The 19,128-nt window shown below is 37.9% G+C and overlaps 1 protein-coding gene across 2 annotated transcripts in view; it reads right to left on the reverse strand.

The window, feature by feature from the left end:
- Positions 1-18,228, reverse strand: part of LOC142102241 (cytochrome P450 2A4-like) — a 31,554-nt gene extending 13,326 nt beyond the window's left edge. For both annotated transcript variants that reach the window (XR_012679228.1, XM_075186977.1), the window contains exons 1-8: positions 17,459-18,228; positions 16,886-17,048; positions 13,484-13,633; positions 7,919-8,079; positions 3,245-3,421; positions 2,980-3,121; positions 1,264-1,451; positions 868-1,009 (exon numbers count right to left, since the gene is read on the reverse strand). Coding sequence is in view for 1 of the 2 variants with exons in the window: in XM_075186977.1 (XP_075043078.1) it covers positions 868-1,009; positions 1,264-1,451; positions 2,980-3,121; positions 3,245-3,421; positions 7,919-8,079; positions 13,484-13,633; positions 16,886-17,048; positions 17,459-17,638 (1,303 nt within the window). In the remaining variant the exon portion in view is untranslated. The remainder of the gene's footprint in view (positions 1-867; positions 1,010-1,263; positions 1,452-2,979; positions 3,122-3,244; positions 3,422-7,918; positions 8,080-13,483; positions 13,634-16,885; positions 17,049-17,458) is intronic.
- Positions 18,229-19,128: the final 900 nt, after the last annotated feature.

The raw sequence follows: 19,128 nt of genomic DNA on the forward strand, positions 1-19,128 counted from the left end.
TGGTGTAAGCCAAGATGGTGATGTTGCTGTTTTTGTGACAACTTGGATTCATTTAACAACTTTTGCAAAGCTTTACTACAAAGCACCATAGCTTCTTTCTTGCACTCTTTTGCAAATGTTAAAGTGTTGTGCGCAATGCTTATTATCATTAATGATGTTTATTTTGTATTGTCCAATTAATCCATTTAAACATAATTGATGCTGGCCATGGAATATTGTGAGTAGATAAAGACAGCCCCCCACCACATAGTTACTACACAGTGGCGGAACTACCATTGGTGCAGCAGGTGGGGAACACCGGGCCGAATGATGAAAATGGGGCCTGCTGCACAAGGAACTAGCGAGCTGTGGGCCCTGGTTCCCTCCTGGCCGCTTCCCTGCATCGGGGCCCACAGCTCACTAGTTCCGCTTCTGTTACTATATATAGGTAAACAGTATTTTTCCCCTCAAATTTTTGTGTGTCAGTATGTGAAAGTCCCTCTGTGACTTTGCCAGAAACCATTCTTTTTGTAAATCGCCTTATATTCAGCAAGACAATTTTCTGCTAATTAACTCAAATTAGAGAATGAAGTTCATACATATTGTTCATATATAATATGACTTTATTTCTTTTATGTTCCACACTTCTGTGAGTAACATTGATGCAAGTCTATTGAGCATATTGGCTTTCACATAGGGAAACCGGCATGCTATCACTTCTAGACCCAGATCCACAAGTATGGTGCCTCAATTCATTTTTATGTATTATTATCAATTATTTTTTTTATTTTTTTATTGCAATATACTTAATATAATTAAACTGTCATATGACCAGTAAAGTAATAATACATTAAGCTTAGTAATAAAGTAAATGTAAAATGCTGGTACCTGCAGAAAACGGCATGAATGCATCATTCTTCTTAAAGCCACCATTCTCATCAAGAAAGTGTCCAGGATCAAACTTCTCCGGGTTCTTGAAATGTTTGGGGTCTTTCAGGATAGTGGTCAGCATTGGAACCACCAAGGTTCCCTGGAATTACAGTAAACAGTTATTTAACCATGAGCATAGACACAGCCTAAGAAAAATGCAGGCACAACCGGGCATAGAAGGTGCAAGGGTTTGGCAGTTAGCAGTAACAAACAGAAAAAAAGAGGTTAGACTTGAGAAAAGAAGAACAATGAGAGAATATTATTAGTATTACTCATATATAAGTTGCTAATAAATACATATATGGTAAATATCATTTTTCAACCATTTCTTATCACTGTCTCAAACAAGAATACCTTGGGAATATGATATCCCCTAAAAGTTGTGTCTTTGCTGGCAGCGTGGAACAGTCCCACAGGGACAACATCGGCAAATCTCTGGATCTCATGGATAACAGCATCTGTGTATGGCATCTTACTTCTGTCTTCCATTGATGGACCACGTTCTCTGCCTATTATTTGGTCGATTTCGTTGTGGATCTTCGCTGAAATTTAAAATAAAAATAAATATACAGTAAGAAAAAGACTTATCTCTATTTACGTTTGCTATTTTTCTACATACTGCATCTGGAGCAAAACAAATTTTAATTAAACAGCAAACATTCCAAAGTAAGATTGCAAGTAATTACAGAGGGCTGTATTTACCATGGCGGTCTGCTAGGGCACGTTCCTAGGGCAGCATATGGTAGCATAGGGCGGAAGAGAAATGATTTTGTCAAGCTGTCAGTTGTTTTGGCTTTCAATCAAATTTTCAATCAAAATTTAAAGCCCATTCCAAAATATTTTTCTTTGGAATTCTCTGAGCTAGGAATACTCAGCCAGCAATACCACATAGAATAGTGCAAAGTGCAGGGGACCCAGCTTCATATTTACACAGGGATTGTTTTGGATACAGTATAGAGAGAAAGGGCCTGATTCATTAAGGATCTTAACTTGAGAAACATCTTATTTCAGTCTCCTGAACAAAACCATGTTACAATGCAGGGAAAACGATGTTACAATGCAAGGGGTGCAAATTAGTATTCTGTTTTGCACATTGTTTTTCATGTAGCACACAAATACTTGATAGCTTATTTGTACACTGAAATTTAAAGTTGATATTTGTGTGCTACATGAAAAAACAGTCAGTATTTAACTTATGTGCAAAACAGAAAACTAATTTGCACCCCTTGCATTGGAACATGGTTTTGTCCAGGAGATTGAAATAAGAAGTTTCTCAGGTTAAGATCCTTATGTTCCTGCAACATTACTGTGTTTTATTTCTTTATATCCAACCCATGGTATCCTTTATTGTTTCTGATAGCTGTACAAAGTTTGAGAATGGGATAACGTATCTGAATAAGATTAAAATAGATGAAGGTGATGGAAAAAACAAGTGACTACCTATATATATATTTGGATTAAAAACTGCTGGAAGCACTGACACACTGAATTACAATGGACAGGAATATATCATCACATATGCAAATACTTGAAGATAAAATAGCAACATATCTTTATATTTAGAGATTAGTAATCTGAAAATAATTGTAGATAATGTGGATATGTTTCTTAATGTATATAGTTGAATTTTTTATTTTATGAATGCAAAATGTATCACTACGAGGCAGTGAGCCTCAAAGTACAAAAAATAATTAAAAAAAAATAAAATAAAAAGATGTAGGGGGTAACACAATACACACAATATTAACTATTAAAAAACATTCCAGCAATACAACAAAATTAATGAGCAATTAAATAAATTATGCTGCTTCCTGCTTCTCTACTTTAATCAAAGGAAATAGAATGCAAAAGTTACTTACATATGTTTTGTTTAATAAGAGAGATATAAAAAATTCTTACAAAATTTAAGATTTCATTAATAAAAAATCAAATTAGTCATTTTTCCCATTTTACTATCTAAAATTTGTAGAGAACGACTTTCACAACAAGTATGTGCTCTAGAAATAAGGAGCTTATTATAGGTTCGACTTCCTCTTTTGAACAAAAAACGTGAAGAAAAAACAAAGTTACCTTGTATCTCAGGGTATTTGAGCAGAATCAGGAATCCATATCTCAATGTTAAACCTGTAGTCTCTGTCCCAGCAAAGAATAGGTCAGTTACTGTCCCCTGTAAGTTCTCTTCGTGAAATTCTGTGTTTGGGTTTTTTTTTTCCTGAAAGATGCTTTTATGATTTAGTTAGTAGTCAAACAATACTTAAAGTCCATCCACTCTTTGTAGAAATGCTGTGTCTTATATTTGGTTCATTTCTGATCCCAAGAATTTTTACAAACTCACCTCGTTCATTCGCATGAGAAAACAGTCTATAAGGTCTCGAGGGCAATTTTCATCCAGTGTGTTTCGATGAGACCTCACCATGTCCATTACAAAGTCTTTTAAATTTTGGAAGCAAGGTAACAGTTTCTGGTGAGGGCCAGGGATATAGGTCATCAAAGTGGGAAACTTGCTGAGAATCTGAAATAAAATGATATAGTATTATAATATGGTATATTATATATTACAATGTACCCCTTGCCATGCTCATTCTTGAGTTAATTCATGATACAGTTCAATATTTCAAAAACTTTAGATCGTTGGCCAAACAGACATATGGTGCTTGTATTAACAGATACCTGGTGCGACAATGTTAGTTGTTTTTGGTCTCTTATTTTCCAATCTTTTATGCAGTGATTTTACTTAGACCCATATACTGTTCTTGAGCTATATTATATGACAAGTATAATTTTATTGGGGGGAATTTCAAATTGAGTAAAATTTATTTTTACTGTTGCCTTAACATTTTTTTACTCCTGACTGCAAACTTTACCCTTTTCTCTATTTTTTTTAAACAATTTTGGGTGTTTCATTGGATCAGCTGTAATGAAAAAGATAATTTTCTATTCTGTCTTGTCTAGCATAATGATGCTGTTCCACTCTTTGAACCATCTTTTTTTAGATGTGTTCCCCAAAACCCACAAATTATCCTCTTGAGTTGAAAACTTAGAGGAATTCAATTTGATTTATGGCAGTCAGGGATTAGCTGGGCTGGGGGCAGGAGTGGTTCTCTATCCCAGGCCGGTCCCATAGTGGGCTACCTTGGGCTGGGTCAGTGGGCTGTCTACATTTTTTTTCTTTAAAATGTTCCTAATAGGATGTTGCCATGTGTCTGAGCTGATGTGTGTTTTTGTAATCTCCTGTAAAGACTACTTAAAATTGTAACTTTTTTTTACATTTTATGAGCATAAGCCTGCAGAAATACTGCTATATCTCTGACTGGAAGACTTTACGATCCCAACGGTATCCTGTCTGAGTGCTTAACTGTGAATTTTGGCTCCCTTCTAAGGCATAGTGAATGTTGGAGCATGGGTTTCCCACGGGATCCTTTCTCCAGTCCCCCGGGCATTTCAGTTTTCAAGACTAGAGGGCATACCTCTATAGGCTATTTAAAGCCTTTCTCAGTGCCTGAAGACCTATTTAGAGCCAGTTACATCTACCCGAGAGTCCACCGCTATTAAGTTCATCAGCCAGCGCAGATATCATCCTACCTGAGAGGCTTCCCCAGGGTCAGGATTCTGAACTTTCCCACCACCTGTCTTTATCCTCTGACTATCTCTTAAACTCATACCACTGGTCTCCCACCAACTGACTGCATGGCCGGGTGCCGTCTTGTATTCCGCCCTGACGGGCCACAAGTTACCACAACGCCCAGGCAAGTACTAACCATAACCTGCTCTGATCCCCTTATCTTGGGCCCTTAGCCATGTAGATTGGACTAAGACCGAGTGCATTTAACTTGGAGTAAAGACACTCAGTTCTCTTCTCTGGCAATCCTCGATTCAGCAGCCTCTCCCTTCATGTCAGGGGACCTATCACTCTGCTGCCTATGAATTGACTTAGCCTGCTACATATGTTTATTCTGTGGGCAACTGTGGGGGTTGTGCTCTCCCAGCTGAAATCGGTCTCAGATAAGACCCCTGAACTGCATCATAATTTGTCTAATCAAAACTCTGGTCCACCGATATATTCTAACACACAGGTGCAATTTTGGATTCCACCACCAGAGGGACCTTTGCACATGCCTTCCCTCTGAGACCAATATAAGCATTATTTTACTGCTCTAAATAGTACACAATGTTCCATCAGATGATGTCGACCCTTCCTCTGATATAACATTACTGTATCCAGTTTAGGATCAAATGGGCAAGTAATAAATTGAATCAACCATTCTTTCTGAGTCCAGCTGCAAAAAGTATTCAGCTGCAGAATTATTGGATCTGCTCATCAGAAGCCAACCTCTCGTGTATATACAGTGAGCAAAGAATGAACATACTCAGCAAGCTTCTTCAAAGGTAACCAATCTCTCCACTGACACTATAGCCTTGTGGCCGGTGAGCTTCTCGCATGGTCATCATTCATGTTACAAACTAAAACAATGCACCCATGGAACTCTTTTCTAATGGTTGTTAGTCCACTGCAATATTGTGGTTATCTATGACCAACCTATACTCACCAACTATGGTATTCTAAAAGGGCCTTCCCCCATATATCCAGGCACTTGCCATCTGATCACAAGTACAAGTATCATATATTATCAAAATCCTTGTCTGTACTTTCCTGTTCAAGCCCCTCTCAGAAATTCCTCATGCAGCGCTGGTCTGCTAAATGCAAGTAAGGCTCCACTTGGGAGATCACCCACCATTTTACAAGGCAAGAAAATGCCTCTGTACATTAAGAATGTTATCTACATCTCCCTATGTAGCAAGAGTACTTCCCCCACCTACAAAAGATGAGATCCTGGCTTTATAAATCCTAATAATGGATTTTAAACAGTCCCTCGATTCCCAACTGGATAAAGTGGATTCCTCTATCAAAGCCGATATATCTTGCCTGGCTGCCTGCACCACAATTTCTATAGGTTTCAGCAAGACACCAACAGAGATCTGGAGCTTCTCAGCAATGAAATAGAAGAACTCAAAAAAAAATGAGGCGTTAAAAAACCGTGAGCAGTGTAAAAACATACGAATTAGAAATATTCTAGAAATAGTCACCAAAGACAGCTTGGAACCATATCTTCAAAGCCTATTTGATGCAATGACCCCTAACCTCGACCTGCAGGGGATTCAAATAGAAGAGCCCACAGAACTCTCATTCCTAATCCATGAGAAAAAAAAAAACTACCTCCTGATGTCAGCATTCGATTATTGAATAGAATGCTACACTTCTATTCTACCATTGGAAACTCAACACGATTAAATATTTAAGTATCAACACTAAATCCTACAAAAAAACCTCTACAAAGCAAACTACTCGCCTTTATTCAACAAGATTGACCAGACCTCTCCCACTGAAAGAAAATATACATATCATGGATAGGTAGAATAAACAAGATAAAATGAATGTCCTTCCTAGAGTTCTCTACTTGTTTCAAACTTTGCCTGTGGCTTTGCTGAATGGGGCAATTAACACACTTCAGACAGTATGCAACAACTATGTCTGGAACTAGAAGAAACCTTGGTTGAACAGGAATCTCTTGGCCAGGGCTTCACTGACAGAGGATTGAGACTACCCATGTTTTCCAAATACTATAATGCCACATGCCTCCATTAATTCATGGTTTGGCATATTGACCTACATATTAAACTCTGGGTCGACTTGGAGAATCAGCTATTTGTTGAGCTCTCTGTAGTTCATTCCCAGAACAAAAACTTCTCTCACTGTCCTATCTGTGAATCCAACGTTATACATCTGGAACAGCCTCAGCAAAAGGCTTCACCTATCGGCTCACCCCTTTCCACTTGCGCTCATTTGGGTTGCCCCCCTTTTCTTGCCTTGTCAAAGTGAATCTAAAGCCTCTGAGTGGAAGGCAGCAGGAATCACCCATCTCCATCACATAGCAGGAAAGTTTGTACCCATCACATTTGTGGAGATACAAGAAAAAAAGTCCAGCTACCCCATAATTTTTTTTTATTAACACCTCCAAATTCATCATTTTGTACAATTGGAGCTAACACAAATGCCGGCAAGACAAGTAACCCAGTTTAAACAAACTTGTACGTATACTTCTAATTATAGAGGCACTATATCTTTATTATACCACACTATTCTCACTTCACAAAAAACAGAAAAAGGCACTCATGAACTGGCCTGGGAGTCAGATCTAGCTATATGCCTCCAAGAAGAGACATGGAATAAAATTTGCGCAAAAACTTCAAAATTCGCAATTAGTGTACAATTTCTATGTTTTCTGAAACAATATATCATCTTAGACGTACTAGGCCTGATTCATTAAGGGAAGAAAAGCAAAAAAATTTGTAACTTTGCACCTGAGCAAAACCATGTTTCATTGGTGGTGGAGGTAAATTTAAAACATGACAGATTTATAGTTGGGGTAGGGCATGTCCTAGATTAACTTTCAGTGTACAAATAAGCTATCAAGTATTTGTGTGCTACATGAAACAACAGCCAGTGCAAAATAATAAACTAATTTGCTCCCCTTGTATTGTAACATGATTTGTCCAGGAGAAATCTTTCCTTAATGAATCAGGCCCACTGTGTATTACCATTTGATCTGCTTTTTGTTTATTTCATGTGTATTCTGTTTGAACACTGAAAATAAAGAGAATTTAAAAAAATATTCCTAATAGTCTCGCTCTCTGGGCTATGATTTGAAAGCCAGACCCAAATGTCACGTTATCTCAGCTCATCTCTAGGATATAATGCCCAGAGAAATAAAATGTAGGTTGGCCACAACTAAGTAATGGTGGAAGAACAGAGGGGAGATAAATACAGAAAATACATAATACAACTTGAGCATCTATGTATAATTCTTTCCTTGTATACATTTTGCTAAATCATAACTTTGTCATTGATGTGGAATGTAGATAAAATGATCAGAAACACAGAAATTCAAATCATGAATTTTTGTCAAGCACACTGCATTCATTAGATTATTACATGATTCTTTATACTTACCATACCAACACCAGAGTCTAACATCTCCACAAAATCTGTAATGTGTGACAAGAGGGTCAGGAATTTCTTGTCCTCGTAGTCAAATCTCTCACCAAACACAATGGAGCAAATTACATTGGAAACAGCCAATCGCATTAAATATGTCGGGTCAAATGGGGTACCTGTATTTACATATATTAAGGAGGAGTCAGTCTTTGTTTGCACTATAAAAATTAATAACAACATAAGAAATGCCAGAAGGAAATATGTGCTATTACAAAGATCACTGTGTACATCTCTCCATTAGTCTAGTGATATATTCAGACATCAAATGATCACTAAATAACTGTAAATTGCATATTATATCTGTTTCATTCAGATAGTGTAAGCAATTTAGTACAGTTAGTTTACAAACATTGCATTTACGCAAAAAAATTGCATTGTGCCACAGCAACCAATCAGCAGTCACTGCAACTTTTATCTGCCTAGTGCAGGCCTGGCCAACCAGTGGCTCTCCAGATGTTGTGAACCTACAAGTCTCAGGCTACCTTGCCAGCTATCATCTGGCTATCTACTGGCAAAGCATGCTGGGACATGTAGTTTAACAACACCTGGAGAGCCACAGATTTGCCAGGCCAGGTCTAGTGGAAGTTCGATAATGAAGCAAGCGTCTGATGGTTGCTATTGTTTAGCTTAAATTTTTCATCTAAGTGCATTTTTAGTAAATGAGCCGTATTGTCTGCGGCATATTGACACATTGTCCACCCAATGTATAACTTACCTTTGTTAGATGTTTTAACTCTTAAAGTAAAAGTCAAGGTCAATTTATTATTTATTAAAATTAGCTAAATGGAAAGAAATATCCAAAAACAAAATTTATAGTATTCCAGTTTTGCTCTGTTGTTTAAATATTATTACAAGTTAATATTTACCTTGCTTACTTTGTGCCCTCTGTTAATAATACCATATGCTACATTTGCAATAAATAAATATGAAAAAATACATCTAGTTCACCACCACCCAATGTACAACTATTGAAAGTGACAACAATTAAAGAAATAGTCCGCAAGTAACAGCATACACTATATGGACGAAAGTATTTGGCCATACCTGTTAGTTACTAAATTGAGGTGTTTCAATCAGACCCGTTGCCAGAGGTGTATAAAATCATGCACCTGGCCATGCAATCTCCATTTTCAAACATTTGTGATACAAAATGGGTCTTTCTGAAGAGCTCAGTGTCTTCAAGCGTGGCACTGTGATAGGATGCCACCTTTGCAAAAAGATGGTTTGTGAAATTTCATCCCTGCTGGATATTCTACGGTCAACTGTAAGTGATATTATTAGAAAGTGGAAGCGTTTAGGAACAAGAGGAACTCAGTCATGAAGCGGAAGATCATGCAAATTCACATAGCTGGGTCAATGACTACTAAGTCACATGGTGTGTAAAAGTCGCCAACGCTCTGCTGATTTCATAGCTGAAGAGTTCTGAAATTTCACTGGCATTAATATAAGCACAAAAATTGTGCGGTGGGTGCTTAATTGAAGGGGTTTCCATGGCTGAGCAGCTGCATGCAAGACTCACAGCACCAAGACCAATGCCAAGCGTCGGATGGAGTGCTGTACAGCACACCAGCACTGGACTGTGGAACAGTTGAAATGTGTTCTGTGGAGTGACGAATCACGCTTCTCTGTTTGGCAGTCAAATGGGCGGATCTGGGTTTGGCAAATGCCTGGAGAATGTTACCTGCCTGACTGCATTATGCCAACTGTGAGGTTTGGTGGAGGAATGAAAATGGTCTGGGCTGTTTTTCAGGGTTTGAGCTAGCTTCCCTTATCTCCAGTGAAGGGCAATCTTAATGCTTCAGCATACCAAGTCATTCTGGACAGTGCAATACGTCCAACTCTGCAGCAAAACAGTTTGGGGAAGGTCCTTCTCTATTCCAACATGACTGTGCCCCAGTGCACAAAGCAAGAACTATAAAGACATGCTTTGATGAGTTCAGTGTGGAAAAACTTGACCGTCCCGCACAAAGCCCTGACCTCAACCCCATCGAACACCTTTGGGATGAACTGGAACGTAGATTACGAGCCAGGCCTTCACGTCCAACATCAGTGCTTGACCTCATAAATGCTCTACAGAATGAATGGGCACAAATTCCCACAGAAACACTCCAACATCTTGTGGAAAGCCTTCCAAGAAGAGTGGAAGCTGTTATCACTGCAGAAGGTGGACCAACTCCATATTAAGTACATGTATTTGAATACAATGTCATTACAGTCCCTTTTGGTGTAATGGTCAAGCGTCCAAATACTTTTGTCTGTCATCAGTAATCACAATTAATACCAACACAACTACTACAAGCTATACTGGTAGAAATCCAAGGAGGTCCAATACTTTGAATGAGAATAGCAGTTCCAAGACTGCTATGATACATAAAGCAACATTCCATAGCATTTCATATACAAGGACTAATAATTAAATCACAGTAATTACACTGGTCAAAAAAATTTAACTTTTCGAATGTGAAATTGATTTGACAGGGTCTTTCTTATAGTATTTCTTTGCACTGACTTCAAATCTGTTTGACAAATCTGTTTGGGCTGTTTTTTTGAGAAATATAATTTTAAAAATAATTAAAATGTGAATTTTTCTTTAATATTCACAATATAATACACATCCATTTAACTCAAATAAAATTAGTGCTTTTTCTGCTGTATTTAGCTTGAGGAACATGCATTTTTAGTGTCCAACAGTAATCTGTGATCATATTTAGAATCCATTTTCCTTGGTAGCGAGTTTCCATCGTTGATATATCCTGGTGGAAGCATTCACTGTGTTTGTCACTTACATCTTAAGGATTTTCTGGGAAAAAATCCAAATGCAAAGTCAAAAAATATATTTTCAAAGACATATTGCATCCCAGGGCTCGGTAGTTTCTAAGAAGCTCACTAACCATTTATTTGAAATTCTTAGCCTTCTTGTTTCCCAGGAAGTTTTTCACAACTTTTTGGAATGTTCCCTATACAGCTACCTCAGACTTGTTCAAGTTTTTCTAAAAATATTCAACCTCTATGGCCTCTTGCATTTGTGGTCCAACAAATATCCCCTTTTTGATTTTTGCTTCACTTCTTATTCTAGGAAACTCTACATCACCAACATCCTCTGAATCCAAGCTCCATTCTTCTGATGGCACTGGAATTGGTAGGCACTGTGAGGAACAGGCCTGATGGCTGAAGAAATGTCAGGATATTTAACTGAATTCTTAAACTTGCTTGTGATTCCACTGATTTTGTGATATAAAATAACAATCTGTGGAATGATTCTTGTGTTCTCTCCATACCGGGGATCTGCATATGGCCTGTGACGAGATTTACCATTCAGTCAACTATTAAGTTACACACGAAGCACAACAGATATGAGAGGCCCAAGATTTGTTCTGGTCTCCAATTTTACACCCAAAGCAGAGCTCAAACGATTTCCTTAACAAAGGTGTAATGTTTCTTCTTTGCGACTTGAACGTTAACTCATCCCACACGTAACAAAAATTGTTTGGATGACTTATACAACTACAAGGCATTTTGTGGAAGTATGCACACCGTATGCTTATAAAATTGGAGGAGTGACTCATACAGTGTCATCATATACGCAGCAAATTTATCTACTTTATTTTCTGCTTATACATAAATAAATGATTCATAGGGAATGGCTAATGCATTTAACATGCTTGTTTGCTCATTATGGAAGTCATTAAACAAAAATAAATTATTATAAAAAAATTGAAAAAATACTTATACACCAGGTTGTTTTGATTTAAATGTATTTTAAAAAACAAATATGCCGGTTTATAAAAAAATTAAGCTCTTAGGACAAAAATTTTTTGGGAATCAGCGCAAGAATATACATAAAAATGATTCAAAATTATCCATTTAATAAGATCATTGTTGACCAGAGTTATATGGACATAATAAAGTCAAAATCAATCAGATAATGCACTATAAGAAAAAGTTAACTTGACCTTTGCACAATTGTTTTGGCTAATTAACCCTCTGGCTATCATTTGTAGCATGTTAGATACATTCTAGATCTTTATAATGTAAACATATTCATTTGTCTAAGGACGGGCAGGTATGTATTTCAAATACAAGGCAAAGTTACATTGTCACTGTGAGAATAAAAGAAAATGTTGTCCGGCGCTCTGAAGCAAACAATATATAAATCACTATTGGCCAGCATACACATAAATAGGAGAATTTTGTACACAATATCGCTCTATTGGAAGAAGCTCTCCTGCCAATGTTAAGGAATCTCCTGTAGGTCAGTCGCTAGCCAGTTTAGCACCAAGCATACTCAGGGTATCACAATTAAAACCTTTCCTAAGCCTCCATTATTCAAAGCATGTAGCACTTGAAAGGAGTGGTCTAACTCCCAAAAAACAAACTAAAATTTATAATGTTTTGAAGTTTCGTTGTCACATCTGGACCCACTTCCTATTGATCAACATGTTGAAGAAACTTTTAACAAAACTAACCGAAATACATATAAGCTCATATATCACTAATATATAGAACTAATCTAAGATTAGGGTCTGTACTTTTAAGAAAACGGAAAAATACAGAATTGCATAACAAGAGACATGTTTTTAGTAAAGTTGCATTATTGCACAATTCATGAACAAAACAGATTATATAATTGTCATGTGATTGTATTTCCCCGGATATGGCCAAAGAAATGAACGTCCAATAAAACATTTTACTTTAATGATAGAGTGCCAGCAGTGATGTAAACTGGGAAGGTGTGTATTAAAACATATCCTATAAAATAATAAGTTAATCAAATATAGTGTGTCAATTGGCATTTGAGACCCTGGGCGTATGTCTGATTCGTCCAGTATGGCTGTATCTATGTATAATACCTTTTTAATAAATTATAGAAATATTATGTTTTGGAAACCTGCTCATCTCATTTATTATTTAAAGAAACGGAAAGAGAATATCTTATACAAACACCAGTGACCAGGCTAGCAAGCCCTTCATATAATGACACCATTTGCCTTAAAAGTGAGCTGTGCTTACTGGTATTTAGCTGCCTCCAGTTTTCTTCTACAAATCAGAAATATTTATCAGCAAGGAAAACAGGGTACTAGACTAAGGAGCTAAACGGATAATTTACATTTACCTCTGTGAAAAGGGACAGAGCTTTGTAATTTGTGGGGAGAACTAAGTTTGGTGAGGGTGTGGTTTAGACATATGATCTAAATGGATTAGGGATGCAATGTGGGCAAGAACATGGTTTATGGTGTCACTTTTTCCTTTGGAATAATGGGTGGTATGGTTTAAGAAATCCAGGGAAATCATTTATATGGTATCTTCTAGTAAAATATGTGGTTATAAACACAATCAGAGTCAATCGAGATTGTACTGTACTTTACAAATCTTTTTTTTTTGGAATATGTGCGATGAATAAATTTTCATTTAATCTTTCACCTGTGATTTCAGCAGAACTTGTAAAAATTAGAATATAACAAGCCATGATAGATCATGGATCAAATGCTCTTTTTGTATAATTTTCATTAATTCACTGACCTTTGTTTTTCAAAAATCTTTCTCCAAGACAGTGGCCCTCATCTTGGATCCTCTCCTCAATACTCCGCTTCCCCATTCCAAAATTTCTCATAGTCACGAGAGAGAATCGACGCATTGTTTTCCATCTTTCTCCATTGCTCATGATGACTCCTAAAAATTCAAGCAAAAAAAAAAACTCCTAAAAATTTGTCTTCCAATTAAAGTGTTTACCAAGATTAATTTCACATCAAGATATAATTAAAGTTAGTTCAAGTAATTCCACCACTGGAGTGGAGTGAAGCTTAACAATGCAGGCAATAGTCACAGAAAATAAAACATATGCATTATTACATTGTTGAATTTTTTCTTTGCTGTATTATGTTGGTGTACTCAAACTTTACCTTCTTATGTACAAAGACTGCTCACTTTTTCATTGTAGTTTTGTTTATTTTACGTGTATTGTACATTTGTACTAGCAACTCTTCTCAGGCAAGTAATCTGGGCTATAGGTGTAACAAATCTCTATGGGGGAGCTTAACACAGGCTGGGGTGCATCACAGGAAGAGGGTCTCACTTTGCTTGAGCTCACAAGTGAGGTAAGCAAGCAAAGTCATTACGATTATGGGAACATAAGGGAACATGGAAACAACACATGACACCAACAACATGGACTGAAATCTGGATTACAAGATTGGATTGTAAGCCTTATATGCTTCTATAGCAAAATCAACTTTGTTGTAAACATTTATTGCTGACAACAATGTACACCTGCTGCTGTTTCAGAATTATGTGCTGTCATGTTTTATCTCTCCTTTGGGGGTAAATGTATTAAGCTGAGAGTTTTTCGGCGAGTTTGAAAAGTGGAGATGTCGCCTATAGCAACCAATCAGATTCTAGCTATCATTTTGTAGAATGTACTAAATAAATGATAGCTAGAATCTGATTGGTTTTTCAAACCCGCCGAAAAACTCTCAGCTTGATACATTTACCCCTTGGTCTCTCCCAGTGGACTTCATCTCCCACCTGTTGTGATGGACACTGCCTTCTCCCCTTTTAACCCATCACTAGTTTCTCAAATTTGGCCTTCCTGTTCTCTCACCACAACCTCCTTTCCTTAAACCTCAACTTTCTTCATTCTCCCCCTGCACTGAAATCCACACACACACATTGTAATACCTAAACACTCTCGATTCAATCCATTTCTTATATTTACTAACTATTCTCACCTATAACTACACTGTCCTGCCCTGCTCAGGCTGCCTTTTACTAAAACTCACTTTTGCCCTAGACAATGCAGCTCCAGCCACCACATATAATCTCTGATGACCTAAACCTCAACATGGCGCACCAAACAACGAATTGCAATAGTGCTACCTCACTACTGTGGAGCACTGGAGGAAATATCACTCCGAAATAGCCTTCCTCCACTATAAATTCATCCCTTTATCTTACAACACTGCCCTTTCATTTATCAAGCAATCATAACTCACTTCACAGATATCCACCCCAGATGTCACTTTGCCTCCTTCTATTCGCTTCTCTGCCCACATGTACTTCTTCTCCTTTCTCCCTCACAGCTCATGACTTTGCCACCAAAGACAAAATTGACACCGTTCAAGGAGATATTTCCTCATTCCAAATCCCACAAACAAATTTCCTACTCTCCCCAATCAACCCTCAGTTCATTCTTTCCATTAACTGAGGACAAAGTCTCTGCACTCACCTTATCCTACTACCTGCCTCCTTGATTGTTTTCCCTCCGACCCTCTCTGCTCCCTCTTCAACACTGCACACCCACCTCTTCAACCTGTCACTTTCAACTGTCATATTTCCATCCTCCTTTAAACACGCAGTCATCTCACCAATCCTAATGAAACCATATCTAGACCCATCTCTTCAACTACCACCCCATTTCCTCCTCTTTCTTCAAACTACTTTAGAGATTTGTGTACAAGTCTTTTTCACTCTCTCTCCTCTCACTCCCTTCTCAACCCTCTGCAATCAGGCTTCTCCCCGCATCATTCTACTGAGACTTCACTCACAAAAAAGATCAATGATCTAATTTCAAGGGTCCATTTTCCATACTCATCCTAACATCTCTGTATCTTTTGACAATGCTGATCTTCCTATTCTCCTGCACACCCTTCACTCCATTAGCCTTTGTGACACAGTCAAGGCCCTAGGTGGTCATTTTGAATGCCAAAGTTCAGGGGTTGCCTACACTACATAATGTCACTCATTCTATGTCTTTATCATCACCGTGACACCTCCTCACTATGCAATGGCCGCTGATATAGAGGGGCAGCAGTCAGTAGCTTATTACCTGTGAAGCTGCCAGCGGCTGTTCCCCCATGTTGGTAATCTCCTAGGAATGCAAGGTTGGGCTATGATGCCACAATCCCAAGAGGAGAACATGCCGCTAAGGCCCCACTCCATACAAGTTGAGGTGGGACGTGTCAGTGTCTGACATGATGGTGGGCAGTGTCAGACTTTCCTGAACATTTAACATCTTTAACCAGTCTCTGAAGAATCATTTCTTCAATCAAGCTTATACATTTTCTCTTTTCCTAGATCACTGTTCTCAATGCATTTATGCCTTACAGTAGCCACTCACACTTTCCCCACCAGCACCTACAATTATTATTCCCATAACTTACTGTATATAGCAAGTGTTTCCTATACCTCTCAGATTGTAAAACGATTGAAAAATAAAGGATAAGAATAATATGTTAAGAAACATTTTACAATACAATATGTATCTAACAGCTGGGTTGGTAGCTTTAAAAGGACCATTAACCCCCCAAATTGAATTAAGAAAAATATATTTTCTGCTTAACCTAACATTACCCTTGCAGCACTGGTAAACAAATTAGGTATTAAGCCCCACTTCATTACAAACAGCTAAACATCTTTTCCTCATCTCCAAGACTCCCGAGTATGGGAAAATATTTGTGTTTGTGAAAACCTGTAGCAAAATTAAGTCCTGGGCACTCCCTGCTTTTATCATTTAGTGGCGGTCAACACTAGTGTGGACATTCTTTTATGGGGATTTTTCAGGATTGTTTTCCACTTGAATTATGGATCAAGCAAGATAAATGTATTTTTAGCTTTAATAGAGTGGTAGATGAGGGTAAACTCTGTGCCCAGTGAGGTCAGAATGAGCCCCAGCGCTTTCATCCTTGGCTGGTAGCCTCTTGGAGGAGGGTGGGCGAGCTGTTTTTGCGTCCCCCCATAAAGACACCAACCGTGCTCTACTGTTGAAATTGGAATAGTAGATGAGATATGAAAAACAATATTATGACATAATGATCATTATTATTCATACTTAAATTATTTAAACAGATGTAATTGAATTAACATATGTCATGAATCTTAAATGACATCATATATACTTTAATGTTACTAATATCTTCAGTATTTTACCATATTCCTTAAATAACAGGTCTAGCACATCCATGGCTCCTCTGTCACTAAACGCATCGCTGCGGTCAACCAACGCCTCCTTCACAACATCATAGCCAATCAGAACGACGCAGCGGTAACCGACAACGTAGATGGTATACACAGGTCCATACTTTTCACTCAGCTATATAGAGACAAATACATTACATAAGAGCTGTCAAGCTTTAGACACCTTTATATAGCTTAATATTGGGGATAAACGCTTACACATCACACCACGCACTACTTATAATAAATACAATTATACTATCTTTTACCATTTAAATTGTATTTCCTAATTAGTGGCAAAAGTGAATTTCTATCTACAGATGAGTATGTTTGTTTTAGATAAACAGTGCACTTCTGCACTTGTCTAATTATCTAAATGCACAGGAGCTTCTTAACTGTCTGTCTTCCTATCGTTTTATTTACATCTCATTGCATTTACTTACATATAGAAGGCAAGTATTTTAGCATGTTGAGGGAGGCAATTGCATTCAGCACTGCAGAAATCTGTTGTATTACAATAATAAAGTTACAAATGTTCCAGCTTACCTTAACCATAGATTGTGGCATTTCTTTGGTGCCAAGCTGCATGATATTCCCCAGCAGGGGCAGAGGTGTGGGCCCTGGGGGCAAATTTTTCTGCTTTACTGTATTCCACCATTTAATGAGGTAAATCAGGATAGTGACACCAGTAGCCAGAAGAAGTGTCACTGCTATATTCAGTGCCATTCTGAACACCGAATAATGACAGCTGCGTCTCTGAACTATGTCCCTCTGTTTTTCTGATTAGAAAAAAAGCTCTCACACTGAATAACATTCCAAATATCATGTGACCATTGAGGAAAGGGTGGGTGTGTTTGAGACTGGAGCAGAGTTACAGCTGTATTACATGAGGTATTGTTCTGCTGTTCTAATCACTAGAATACATATGACAGTGGGATGACTTGATACAGGGGTGTGATATGGGGACTGGAGGTTATTTTACTGTGAACGTTTTCAGTGCCTCTACCCAAGTCAGCTTTGGACAGTCTCGCAACAGGAGATGGACTTGTGATTCACCCTTCAGGAGGCGACATGTGTGAACCCCTGCCTGTATTACTCGTGACACCAATTAACTACCAATATGAATGGTAAAGATGAAAAACAAAATTGGGCGTTTACACTAATACAATTTAGGATGGGTACACAATATACGCAGGGTGGTAGAACTGAGAAATGGTACTATGCAATGTATAAACAGTAACAATTTAATAGCTGTTTATACTGATGTGAATGTGTTCTCTGTACAGCTGCGGAATTAGTGGCGCTACATAAATAAATGATGATGATGATGATCCATTTTTAAGCGTAAATTAACTTTTTTTTGGACTACACATATGCATGAAAAATATGCATCTCTGCTTCTATATTACATTACTTTGCTCTCTTAGAGAAAGGTAGAACATACTAGGGAAGGGGTGCGCAAACGTAGGCCCAACACAATTTATGCATGATCACACCTACTTAGAAGTGGAGGCTTATTTGTTGCGGGTACTCTACCCTTGGAGAAAAGATCAATACCAATGGTGAGTATCATTGGCATGGACCTTTGCAATGTGTAAATAAAAAAAATGGGTTACACTAGGGGAATCTGGCCTGCAAATTAAATGCGGGCCCCTCCCCTAGGAATTAACAGCATGATTCTGAAAGGACTTTTTCTCCTCCCAACCCCCCTGCTGGTGGGTGTTGGAGTAATAAGTAATTAAATGTAAGATATCAGTAATTTTATATGTGCCATTACTGGCCCAAGAAGTGTCAGTACCCATTGCTCACTGAGTATGCTGGCACTTGGACAACTACATGAACCAGAGTGCCCTGGCATCCAATCCCCCCAGGGACCTGCACATAAAAAAATAAAGTTAAAAAGAACCCGGACAACGTGATTTTTTTTTTCTATTAAAACAAACATTACGTGAAACCCTTGTTTACCTATTTATTATTCGCATTAATATACAGTATTATATAAGAGATACTGTGACACACTGCAACGACTAATTGAGAATTGGTGCAACATAAGCCAGGGACAGGATGTAGTGTCCAGTGTAATATTACGATACAAGTATGGTCAGCACATCCAATTTCACATGTGATGTACTTTTATTGGTGAGTGAACATCAGCGTTTTGGTGGGTTGAGCCCCCGCCATCAGCACTCGATTGGACTGGTACAGAGTTGGACACA

This window comes from Mixophyes fleayi, chromosome 9 (assembly GCF_038048845.1).
Source record: "Mixophyes fleayi isolate aMixFle1 chromosome 9, aMixFle1.hap1, whole genome shotgun sequence".
Lineage (NCBI taxonomy): Eukaryota > Metazoa > Chordata > Amphibia > Anura > Limnodynastidae > Mixophyes > Mixophyes fleayi.